This window comes from Capsicum annuum, chromosome 2 (assembly GCF_002878395.1).
Source record: "Capsicum annuum cultivar UCD-10X-F1 chromosome 2, UCD10Xv1.1, whole genome shotgun sequence".
In the NCBI taxonomy this organism is placed as follows: Eukaryota; Viridiplantae; Streptophyta; class Magnoliopsida; order Solanales; family Solanaceae; genus Capsicum; species Capsicum annuum.
The window spans coordinates 97,619,807-97,633,364 of record NC_061112.1 but is presented as its reverse complement, the minus strand read 5'-3'; the positions used below and the strand labels follow the sequence as shown (position 1 = coordinate 97,633,364).

At 35.1% G+C, this 13,558-nt stretch overlaps 1 protein-coding gene across 12 annotated transcripts in view; it reads right to left on the bottom strand.

The window, feature by feature from the left end:
- LOC107852625 overlaps positions 1 to 9,994 on the bottom strand; it is a 50,030-nt gene extending 40,036 nt beyond the window's left edge. For 2 of the 12 annotated variants that reach the window (XR_001669506.2, XM_047406528.1), the window contains exons 1-4: positions 9,717 to 9,957; positions 4,581 to 4,631; positions 1,266 to 1,469; positions 137 to 199 (exon numbers count right to left, since the gene is read on the bottom strand). Coding sequence is in view for 9 of the 12 variants with exons in the window: in XM_047406528.1 (XP_047262484.1) it covers positions 137 to 199; positions 1,266 to 1,403 (201 nt within the window). In the remaining 3 variants the exon portion in view is untranslated. Of the gene's footprint in view, positions 1 to 136; positions 200 to 1,265; positions 1,470 to 4,580; positions 4,632 to 8,929; positions 9,023 to 9,716 lie in introns of those variants that run through there. The other 10 variants (XM_047406525.1, XM_016697654.2, XM_047406526.1 and 7 more) reach the window with 10 other exon arrangements.
- Between the last annotated feature and the right edge of the window lie 3,564 nt (positions 9,995 to 13,558).

The window sequence follows — 13,558 nt, the reverse complement described above, 5'->3', positions numbered from 1 at the left end:
CAAGCAAAAGGGCAACAGAAGATAATAGATGATCAAAAAAATGATATTCAGAATGTACCATATTCTGAAACCATAAGATGTAAAGTATAAGACAACTTTGGACCATGGAGTAACAACCGATCTGAATTTTACTTACATATTTTTCAACTTCCAGAATCTTCTTTTGAAGTTCTGTTCTTAACCGATTATTCTCATCAACCTGTAAAAGAAAAAATACATATAGGATCAGCAGACCATCTCTTCTTTTTTGAGTTTTTTATAAGGTCAATTATTTTATAAATGATGGGAAAATCACATATACAAGCCAAGCAGTATACCAAACAGGGAACCTACAACAAAATATGGTTCTCTACACAAGAACACCAATCCTCTATTCACGTAGCACCTCATATGTGCACCAAAAAGAATTTAGAAATAAGAGACTGATTTGCAGCTAAAAAGACACTAGCATTTTCTTCAAATGCTCTCATGTTTCTCTCCAAAGACCCGCATAATGGCTGAGGGAGTAACATCCAAACCGCCATCTTCTCTTCCTCCTCTTGATTCCTGACGGCCCAACCATACAACGCTCCTTCAATATACAGCAACGCCCATATTATCCCGAACCAATTTAGGACCAGCGACCATAACCACGTAGCGAGGTGGCAATGCAACAAGACATGATCTTCGCCCAAACATCTACACATGTAGCACCATCCAACATAGGTAATCCTCCCCTTCCTAAAACTCACTGCTGTCAAGATCATTCCCCTTGCAGCCAGTGAAGAAACAAACTTCCTAGGCCCTAGGAATCCAAATAGACTGGTGTGGAAAATCTGATTCCCCTCACACTAGCAGGCTCTGATAATATGATACAGTAAATGTCACTCCTATTTTCACGCCATCTCCACAAGTCGGAAATGTCATACGGTGCATTTTGCCTATATAATAGATCAACTAAACCTTGAAATTCTTCATCTCCCAATCATGGAGGTCCCTCTTAACAGTCTGATTCCACACAAAGATATAGGTGCAGGGCAACAGTTTTATCTAACATATGACCAAGAGACATTCAACATTGATCTTACTGGAATGATTGGAGTCCATTTGCAGTTTACTTATATTTGAAACAAAAAAGAAAGTGGACTCATCATCAAAGTCAGTAAAATCATTCTGTGAAACACATGAAACAAAAAATAGAAATTGTTCCCAGTCAACTGATCATCACAATCACCACCATTCTATGAACACATACAGACATTCACGTGGAGGAAGGATTAGCAAACCTGTTGCTTAATGGTGGCTTCAGCGGCTTCAACTGCTTTCAGAACCTGATACAACCCATCAGTGTTATTGGGATTATTTGAATCACTCAAATTCCATCCCACAAGTTGAGGCACCAGACTGTCCCCTCCATTTTCCATATCTCTCTCTCCGTCTCTCTCTACTCTCTCAGCTCTCTCTGCCTTCAATCTTCCAGCACTTGTCTTCTTTATTACAAGAAATTCAAAAGATCAAAAAAAGAAAAACAATCTCTGTAAGAAAATGGTATAAGAAACTATGAAACTATGACAAATACATTTTTGACCCATGTATTTTCCCATAATTTACAGAAAACAAACCAAAATCAAGAAAAACGACAGAAATGAAACAAAACCATAATAGCCATATACATAAATAAGATAACCAAGAAAACCCTAAAAATACGGGAAAGTGAATACATCAATATAAACATGAGAAGTAGGGGAAAATAAAGCTGATTAAAATGGCGGAATATGTAAACGGGTATTGGAAAAGAAGATAACTAGAAAATGGTGGTCTGGTGGGTGTGTGCTGGTCTTTCAGAATTTCCACCTTGTTGCCATTAGTTTTTCTTATATTTTCTTTAAATCACTTTGTTATTATGATGGTTTCTTTCGTTTCTCGTCAGGATACAACATTGGGGGTGTTTATGGTTCGGTTTGGATCGGCTTTTAATTAAATCAAAATCAAATTATTTTGATCAATTTATTAATTTTTGATTAAACCAAAAAAAGATGAAGCAAAAATCATCCGTTCGGTTCAATGATGAATAGCTATATTATAAATTGATAATAATAAAATAACAAATACACGAGATAATTATTTCAAATAAGCATTAGGAATCAACAAATTTCTCTTTCCTATCACAAGATGAATGTATTTGAATCTTCTATTATGTTTCAACACTATTTCGAGGCTTTTGCATGTTTAAGTTTTATAGCTATAGAGTTCCTCAACTTCACATGTCTAACATTCACGAAATCAATATACAACTTAAATAGAATTAGTCAACTCTTCAAAATTAAAAGGGCAAGTCATTAAAGAGTGCATTGATGTCCTAGCAAAGAAAACTAAAAATCAATAATACACCACATTGCACCACATATTTACTTTTTTTTCTTTTTTAATAACAACAATATACCCAATATATTCTCACAAAGTGGGAACTGGGAAGGTAAGTCAATACAGTCCATACCACTACCTCAGAGGTGAGAAAAAGGTTGTTTCCGATAGATCCCCGGCTAAAAATAAAAAAAATTCTACAAAAAATAGTAAAGGGAACAAGAAACAGCCGGTATTAACACAATAAATACTTGTTTTTTTCTTTTTGATACAGTAAATAATTTTATTAATATTTGGGGAACCCCTCCACATATATACTAAAAGAAGAGAATCTACACCAAAATATAGTTTTCAATTAGATAATTAGACTTAGGATTTTAGATAATTAGACTTTAAGTGTTTTAAGCTTGGGCATATTTAAGAAATGGGTTTAGTAGTGCTAGTGCTACAATGCATGTGAAATAAGTAGACTAAACCCAAATTAATTAATGATTAAAAGGTATAAATATTTATAATTATTTGTAAAATACTAATATCATATATTTCCAGACAAGTCCCATTGAAGCAACAATCTCCAGACATATACAATTTGTGTCTCCTACAACAAGCTATTGTGACAGAGATGGACAGGGCAGGGGTGGAATTTAAACCTTAGGAGGAATCTTAATTACTGGAAGGTGGGTAGAGTGGCAGCATTATACACCACAATGCAAACTTTCTACAATTTGTCTGAGGAAAAAGATGAATGGTATGAAAGGAGCGCACAGGAATGTTCTCTGTAAACTCAGCATATAGAGATGAGCATCAGAAAAGTTCTTAACAGTTGGAATAGGGATGGAAATGTGCTATAAACGAAGAGAGATGGAAGATTGTCCCAACTTGCATATGGTGGACATTGTGGAAGGAAAGAAATCATAGATGTTATGAAGATGAGCAGAATGACCTAGAGAGTTTTAAGATGAATTGTCTTGCTTTGTATTATATTTGGTGTAAGCAGAATGTATTAGCCCAAGCAGCAGATATTTTTGAAGTGCTAGATTACATGTGACTTTGGACTTGATAGGGACACATGTAGTTTGTCAAACTTTTGAAGGGGTACTACATAGTTTTGGATGTAGTTACACCTATGAATATATTGATTAAATTTTACCTTCCTCAAAAAAGAAAAAAATTACCTTCCTCCAAAAAAAAAAAAAAAATAAATATATATAAAAAAATAAAAAAAAATAAATAAATAAATATATATATATATATAAAATTAGAAAAAACGGTGTATGTAATTTTTTAGTTTGGTTCAGTTAGTTTTTGGATTTTTTTAGTAGAACCAAAATCAAATCAGATATTGTCGGTTTTTAAAATTCAAAATAAAGTCAAATCAAATATTATTTTTTTAATTAATTTTCAATTTAATTCGGTTTTCCACAAAACCGTGAACACCCCTGGGCCCTAACTATAGAAAATGATAGAGATTAAATTTTTTATGCCTTTTTAAAATTTTCTTGTAGTAAAGAAGACAAGTGTTGAAAGGTGGAACGCAGAGGGCCGAAGAAGTAAAGGAGAGAGAGAGCGATGGAAAATGGAGGGGATGGTTTGGTGCGCAAACTTGCGGGATTGAGTTTGAATAATTTAAATAATCCTAAGAACAATGACGGATTGTATCAGATTCTGAACCACCATTATGCAACAGGTTTGCTAATTCTTCCCCATATGAATGCTGCATGCGTTCATAGAGTGGTTTTAGTGACCGTGTTGATCAATCTACCGGAAACAATTCCTATTTTTAGTTCATGTGTTCACATAATGGTTTTACTAACAGTGATGATGAGTCTACTTTCTTTTGTTTCAACAGAAGCTAGGCTAAATTCAAATGGACTTCAATCATGCTAGTAGGATCAATGTTGATGTCTCTTGGTCATATGCGAGATAAAACAATTGCCCTGGCCTATATCTTTGTTCTGTCCAAAATGGATAACTTCAGGCCTTCCTTTTAACAAGCTATGCCATGTTGTGCAAACTGACTTGCAAAAGGTAGTGTAGAGATAGATAAATGATACATCAGTCATTGTCCGATCCAATAGTCAAAGATAAACGCATATAGGCCTTTTCTTTCACCAGCAATGTCAGCTCAGATTGCATCAAAGTAGAATCATTGGGTTTCAAGTAGCAGTCTTTTTATTGGCTGAAAAAGGAAAAAAGTTGAAAAAGGAAAGAAGGTATGAGAACTAATCTCTTTTTACCTGTTTGAGTTACTCTTTCTCTTTTCAATCATCTTATCAAGTCTCCTTCTCCTGTTGGCAACAGGAATATATTGTTAATGACTGAAATAGTCAAAAGTTCTCTTAGGAACTTGAAGTCTGGAATCAGTCTTCCTTAGTTGCATTTATTCACAGCAATCTTCCTTAAGTGTGAAAAATGTCCTGGTTGTGTTGAGTAATGCATCAATATAGTTGTAATGATAGGTTTTTGGGTTCTGATTTTGCTCAAGGTAGGTCTCTTAGTAGGCATTTGGCCATTGAATTTGAGACCCCAATTTCAAATTTTTATTTGAAATAAATGCTTATTTATGAAATTTGCACAAAATTTCAACTTCAATTTCAAATCTCAATTCTCCAAAAGTATAACTTCAAATTTCAAATTTTGTTAAAATGTAAAACTTGACCCATAAATTCAGTTTTGTAAAAAAAGGCCATAATTTCAAATTTGTGAAAAATCAAAGATATGGAGAACCAGATGCGCACCCCTAGTTTCTTCTTTTATTTCTTGAATCTAATATACCATTTATCTAAAAGTAACTACAATAAATCATATAAAGTAATATATATATATATATATATATATATATATATATATATATATATATTCAACAATGAAATTAGTAGCAAGAAAAAATAATCAAGACAAGAATATTGTAACAATTATAGTATTTTCTTTCCCCAAGTAAAATGAGTAATATAATCTTTAGAAATTTTTCCTAGGTCTTGAGAAAGTATCAACTGATTATTCTCTTATACAATTGTCTCGAGGTTTTGATGCTAGTTCTTAAGTTTGTTTGATTTGTACTTGAGGTCAAGGTCCTATAACTTTATTGAATCTGAAATTGAATGTGAGCTTAGTTTATTCGTCACAAACACTTTTGATGGTCGTCGCGCGCAATAATTATTCCACGAACAAGTAATTTCGACCTGGAACGCCTTGAGACTTGATTTACATAGTTTGATCATTAATACTTAGAACTTGAAATAAATACTTGGGTGCTTAAATGTATGCTATTTGAAGAAAAATATGATCTTTGATCCACAAGCCTTATTGTGTCATCTTATTATGAAAGGTCCCCTCACACGAGAGAGCACTAACATCTTTATATAAATATAGGGTGGAGTAACATTCAAGAAAGGCTAGTGGGTCATAGAACTTGCCCTAGGGGTGAGTTCATCTAGAAGACCAACTAAATGGGCCAATAATAATGAAGTTACTTAAATCAATTTAATTATATTTAAATAAATCAATGATAAGAAGGTGCCGCCTAAGCTTAAAGGCAAATTCTACAGGGCGGTAGTCCGTCCAGCCATGTTGTATGGAGCGGAGTGTTGGCCAGTGAAGAACTCCCACATCCAAAAGATGAGGGTGGCAGAAATGCGGATGTTGCGCTGGATGTGTGGGCTGACTAGAGGGGATAGAGTTCGGAATGAGAACATCCGGGAGAAGGTTGGTGTGACACCAGTGGAGTGCAAGATGCGGGAAGCCCGATTGAGATGGTTCGGACACGTGAAGAGGAGGGGCATGGATGCCCCGGTCCGTAGGTGTGAGAGGCTAGCGTTGGATGGGTTTAAGCGGGGTAGGGGTAGGCCGAAGAAGTACTGGGGTGAGGTGATTAGGCGAGACATGGAGCAGTTACAGCTCACCGAGGACATGACCCTAGATAGGAAGGTCTGGAGGACGCGAATCAGGGCAGAGGACTAGGGCCAGCCTGAGTCGCTAGTGTAGGGAACTACTTGGTGGGGGTTTATGCATGTTAGGAGCCCGTGTCCCATGTTTTATTATAGATCTGTGTGTTTTCCTTTGTTTCAGATTACTTATGGGTGCCGTATTTATGTTATGTAATCTTGTAACCTTGTGCTGTGCTTTACTATGTGTTTGTGTGGTACCGCGTGTCTTGAGCCGGGGGTCTATCGGAAACAGCCTTTCTACTTCTTCAGAGGTAGAGGTATGGACTGCGTACATCCTACCCCCCCAGACCCCACCAGGTGGGAATACACTGGGTTTGTTGTTGTTGTTGTTGTAAATAATTAACCTCATTATGTTAGCTCATAATAACATTTTGACTAATGAATTAAGACAAAACATTCAAATTCTTTTAGATTCAAATAACAACAACAATAACATACCAAATGTAATAGGTCTAGGACGGGTAAAGTGTAGGCAAATCTTATCCCTATCTTGTCCAGGTAGAGAGGTAGTTTCCAATAGACCCTCTATTAAAGAAAAGCATAAACAGAACTATGGAAATACAAGCAGTAAGAACAATAGGATAGTAAGAAAACTAAAGCATAGAAGACAACAAGTAGTAGTAGAAATGAGAAATACGACAATAATAAGAATATCAAAACTAATACTTAATAGTAATGATTCTGCCTAGGAATTAGGGGAGGGGACACCTGATGTCTTTTAATTGATTTTTATATATCCCTTTTGCATGATTTTCCGAGTTTTAATGAATATTGTTTTGTAGGTATTGGGTGTCAAATTGTCAAAAAGAGAAAAGGCTGAGAAATTGCCAGAAAAAAGGAATCCAAGGCTTGTAGATTGAAGATACGGACTGTGGCTCTCATCGTGGAAAATTTCAGAGAGGATGTATTCAGGGTATTCTAAAGATGATCAATCTATGAAGGGAAGTGAGGACTGTATGTCACAATCCTGGTTCGTACAATTGAAGAAGTATAAGATGGATGGGAATATTTACGGCAGGATTCACGGACTGTTGATCAATGTATGACCCGTGGGTCAAACCACAACTGAAACCAGCAACCTTAAGTCATAATCTACGGCAAAGTTAAAGGCAATTCACGAATCATGGATCGATGTGCAGTCCGTGGATGGTATCGGCTGGGCAATTTAATTTGTTTAGGATTTTAAATTTGTAGGTCATTATAAATATTTTTCATAGTATTTTTGTAATAGAGAGTTATCAGAATGGAGTAGTTTTTAGTTCGCGCTATTTTCTTTCTCTAGTTTTCGAAGCTTTTGTGACAAAGAAAGTATTTCTTTCATGTAGTGTTGATTGATGAGTCGCGTCGAGGTGTTAATGATAAGTTGGAGGTTTGGAGACAAGCCCTAGAATCTAAAGGATTCAGATAGAGTAGGACAAAGACAGAGTACTTGGAGTGCAAATTTAGTGACTCGAGGCGAGAGGAAGAGGAGGTAGTGAAGTTGGATTCGCAGGTGGTTTGTAAGAGGGATAGTTTTAGGTATCCTGGATCTATGATTCAGGGGATGGAGATATTGATGTGGATGTCTCTCACCGTATTGGGGCAGGTTGGATGAAATGGAGGTTTGCTTCGGGGATTTTATGCGATAAGAAGGTGTTCCTCAAGCTCAAAGGAAAATTCTATAAAGTTGCGATCCGGCCGGCTATGTTGTATGGGGCGAAGTATTGGCCTGTTAAAAACTCTCACGTCCAAAAGTTGAAGGTGGCGGAAACGAGGATGTTGCGTTGGATGTATGGATTCACGAGGGCTGGCAGGATTAGGAATGAGATTATTCGGGAGAAGGTGGGAGTGGCGTCGGTGGAAGATAAGATGCGGGAAGTGAGGTTGAGATGGTTTGATCATGTGATGAGAAGGGGCACGGATGCCCCTGTTCGTAGGTGTGAGAGATTGGCCTTGGATGGTTTCAAGCGGGGGAGGGGTAGACCGAAGAAGTACTGGAGAGAAGTAATTAGACGTGACATGGAGCAATTACAACTTTCTGAGGACATGACCCTTGATAGGAAAATATGGAGGAAAAGCATTAGGGTAGAGGGCTAAGGTGGGTGGTCGAGTAGCAGTCTGTAGTTAGAAGGGTTTGGTGTAGCTTGGTTGGTAGGTCTAGGGGTGGGGGAGGGAGGTTCATTGTCTGTTTGTGTACTTTATTGTTGTGTTATTTTATTCCTGTTGCACGCTTTTGACGTTTTTGCCTTTTGTCCTTTTGTTTTGAGCCGGGGGTCTATCGGAAACAGCCTCTCTACTTCCCCGGAGGTAGTGGTATGGAATGCGTACATTTTACCCTCCCCAGCCTCCACTAGGTGGGAGGAATATACTGGGTTTGTTGTTGTTGTAAAGTATTTCTTTCATCTTAAATTCGAAGTAAGAGTTATGGTTTCAATTAATTCTTTTTATTGTTCTCTTTGTTTTATGAGTTGCTAATCCTCTATTCAGGCTACGAATCTAATAGGGGTATAACGTTCATAAGCTTCTGTGTGTTGCAACACTTTTATTCAAAAGTGAAACCTTAAGCAAATCTCAAGCAATATCCCCATAATGAAAGATTATTAACTCACATGTATTTTCAGCAAACTAAAGACGCGGGAAACAAGAAAAGACCACAAAACCTTCGTGACAGGCAAGATCAACAACAAACCCAGTGTATTCCCACCTAGTGGGGTCTGGGGGGGTTAAGATGTACGCAGTCCATACCTCTACCTCTGATGATGGAGAAGAAAGAAACACACGCTGGAATCAGAATCTTGAGCTAATACACATGAACATTTAGTCTACTGAATTCAACATGATTTAGACATGAAAGAAGTGCTATAATAAACAACATTACAGTAAATAGAAGAATTAATTAAGGAAATTAATTCAACACCAGGTAATTTGCTATGGATGGCCCATAAGTCGAATTTAAAAGGAAGGACTAATTACTTGGCTGATTACCTTCTAATCAATAACTACTACGTTAAAACATACTTTTTATTTATTACCATCGATAGCAACTGACCTATGTTTAAAAGTGAATTATGTATGCAATATAGATGTATTACAAGTGTCTTAAAATGTATTATGCTTGTCTGAATTCAACTTGATTTAGACATGAAAAAAGGTGTTATAGTAAAGAGTATTAGGCAGAATTTCTCGTTGACAAAAATAAAACTGATACTCCCTCAAGTAGACATGTATTGAAATCAATAAAGACAATGAACATAAATGAAACAAATCATTGGTTCATCACATACTAAATGAAACTTAATTCAAAGAAGAAACAAAACAAAAATTGATAAAAGGCGAGAAAAGAAATAGCTAAACAGAAAAGCCTTGATTACTCAAACAAAACTAAAAAACTAAACACATACATAGGACATAGTAATGACATAAAATGCTAAGGAGAGGAGATATTACCTTTTCCCAGGCAGCGAGACAGAGACAAAAAAGATGATTTTGACTCCAAACCAATGACTTGGACTCGAAACAGAAGAAACAAAAATTATAGTAGGAGCAGAAACTTCACCAAAGCTCTTGGGCTCGGGGATAAGAATTTGAAAATCATAGCCGAATAGGTGATTTTCCAGCTCAAAGGGGATTAGGGTTCGCGTTTTTTCCCTGATTGTACGCGCTTTTGTCTGTGTTGTTGAAAGAATGAAGGGGAAAAGGGGTCTTGGGTGTTCAAAGAATATGTGGGCCGGGTTGGGGATTATTCTGGGCTGAAAAGTTCGTTTGGATATTTTGGGTCATGGTGCAAATAACATAAATTTCGATAATTTAAAGGCTAATTACAAAAAATCATGGTATTTTGCATAACTACTAAAATTTTGATTTTGAATCTATTGAGATATATAGTTAACTCCTGATACATTCAACAAAGATATATTTTCCTTTGTAAAGATACATAATTAGCTCCCGATATATTTTATTTGATTTTGGGTCTATCGTAATACATAATGCATCCAATGAAGATATATTTTTTCCTTAGTAAAGATAAATAATTAGCTCCCAATACATCCAACGAAGATACATAATTAGTTAAAATTTTCGTAATTAATTTGTAAGAGTGAAAACTTGTGTAAATATTAAGATGTACTTATGTTATTTTTCCAAATGAGCCACTTTTATAAAAAGAAAAAAAAAATCATTCGTTGAGTTTAAAAGGAAAGATTAAAGGAACCTGGTTCCTTGGCTCTCAAATATAAAATTCAAAAGTTGGTAAAATTGATAATGAGGTAAATGCAAAAGTTGGTAAAAATACACATTTAATTTCAACGTGTTTCTAATATGAAAAATGATTTTACAAACAAGTAATATTAGAATTGTGTAAAATATGTATAATATAATCCATAGGCTTTGTACCACATCTAGTTTAACGGTCTAGGGGGCAAGAACCCTTCCCTCGTCAATATTGTATAATTAGCTTGAGAGTGAATAGGCTATATGTGGCTGAAGGGTCCGTCAACTCCATATTCCATCCGCACTGTATAATCAGAAACACAAGACTCTTCCACACCTCCTAGCATTGCAAGGCTCGCATCTCCGACCACACAAGACTCATTGTATCCCCAGACAAATACCACAAGACTCAATTGATAGGCAAGTCGGGAAGGCCTCATATGACCGATCAATATGTAGTTACCACTCGAAGGTAATCCGGTATCGTAAACAGGGGCGGACCCACTTAGGTTCAACCCACTTCGTCAAAAAATTACATCGTATATATATGTATATATAATCAGTCTTTACAAATATAAAAGGTATATATTTAATTTTGAACCCACTATGCACAAGTGGACTGCTTAGTCCAGTGGCAGGAAGTTCAATTCTTGTTATCGGCGTCGCGTGTTTGAACCCTTACAACGACATTCTTTTTGTGTTTAAAATTGTCCGAACTTTTGGTTTATAAGCAGCTGAGTTTTTTGGGTTATAAGCGGCTTTAGTTGAAAATTTTAAGGTATTATCAAAACATGTTGATTTAATGATTTTTCGGTAAAAAAGATTTACTTTTTTTTTTTTTTTCCTAAAAACATGCCCAATTCTCATAAAGTATTAACATGTTAATTCTCCAATCAATTCCCTCTTATTCCCCATTTCCTACGATATTAAAGAAAAATAAATAAATAAAAACTGCAGCCTCCAAGCAAAAAAAAAAGTCAATCTCACATCAATCAAAAAATTTATCAAGTTTGTTCTTTGCTCTTTATTCTCTACATTCAATCATTTATAGATATAAAATTATTACAGTTATTTTTTATTTCCTCAACTTAAAAATTCCTTTCTACTTAAAATTGAAGAAAATTACAATTGATTTTCTCTTCAATTCAGCTACTTTTTTTACAGACTTCTAATATTCAAATGTTGACAATAACTATTATTTTTTTAATGAGACGTTTAATTCGACAATACAGGTTCTAAATTTACTAAGAGATATTTTCCTCTGGTATCATCAAAGTTGCCACAATCAAGTTCATCCACTCAAAATACTCTTCGCCTGGAAGAAAACTTGAATCAGTTAGAAGAAAATCATCATTCTGCTAAAAAACAAAAACAAGGAGTAAACTTGAATTTCTTACCGGTAGATCTAAAAAAAGAAAATATATTTGGGAATATTATCCGATGATCGTGATAAGATTAGGAGAGCATATATTCAAAGATGCCCTCATCAACCTCGAGTTCGCGAGTTTTCTCAAAGAGATATTTCTGGATTAAAATATCGTTTTAATTGTAAATGGTTTAAAATATATCATGATTGATTGGAGTATAGTGAAATTGAAGATGCCGTTTATTGTTTATGTTGTTATTTATTTCAAGATAAAAGCATTCATCAAGGTGAAGTGAAGCTTTTTCAAGTATAAAATTCAGAAGTTGGCACAAAAAGAAAAGATTAAATACGCACGTTGGAGTGCCAAAGAGTGATCACAATCTGGCAAAGAAAAAGTGTGAAGATCTAATACGACAAGAATAATTAATTCAAGCCGCATTTGTGAAGTCATCCAATCAAACCAAGCTTGAATACAAAATTTGTTTACAAGCTTCTGTTGATGTGGTGAGATTACTTTTAAATCAAGGATTGGCATTTCGTGGACATCGTGAAAATGAATCATCATTGAACAAGGGTAACTTTCTTGAAATCCTTTCATGCTATGCAAGTCAGCGTGATGAAATTAGAGATATTATGTTGAAAAAGGCTTCAAAGAATAATCAATTGATTTCTCATAAAATTCAAAAGGATATTGTCATTGCATGTAATCTTGAAACAATTAAAGCTATTATGGAGAATCTAAATGGTGATTATTTCTCATTACTAGTAGATGAATCTTGTGATGAATCTAAATGGTGATTATTTCTCATTGCTAGTAGATGAATCTTTTGATGAGTCACATAAGAAACAAATGACAATTATTTAGTGATATGTTGATGGTGGGGGATCTGTTGTGGAACAATTTATAGTGATTGTCCATGTTCATGATACTAGTGCTTTATGTTTAAAAGAAACAATTGTTAACTATCTTACTCAACTTTCTTTATCTCATTTATAAGGGCAATGCTATGCTGGATCAAGCAATATGCAAGGGTATCTAAGTGGCCTTAAAGTTTTGATTCAGCAAGAAGGTAAATTAGCTCATGCAATTCATTGTTTTGCTCATTAATTTCAGTTAACGTTTGTTGGTGTATCTAAAAAATATCTTCAAGTTGGAGAACTTATGTCTTAAATGTAGTGGGAGGTTCTTTTAAATGAATAGATGAACTTCGACAAGCTCAAGCAGAAAAAGTTCATGAGGCGCTAGATATGGGCGAGGTTGAAACTGGTAAGGGCTTAAATCAAGAACTTGTTCTTGCTAGAGCTGCCAAGACTCGTTGGGGTTCACACTATAAGTCATTTAAGAACTTTATTAGTATGTTTGGTTCTATTACTAATGTCTTTGATACTATTATTATTGATTCTGAATTTGTTGAAGAAAAAGCTAGTGCACTAGGATATCTCAGAACTTGTCAAATATTTGAGAATGCTTCCATATTGCACTTAATGAGAGATATTTTAGCAATCATAAATGAGCTCAATGAATCCTTATAGAAGAAAGAATAAGATATTGCAAATGTTATTCTACTTGTTTAAGTGGTGAAGAAATGATTGCAAGATTTAAGGGATGAAGAATGGGATCCACTTATTAAGAATATGTTTGTATTTTGTGTCAGGTATGATATTTTAATACCGTACTAGTTTATATGCACTTATTTTTTGTGTTTGTTATACT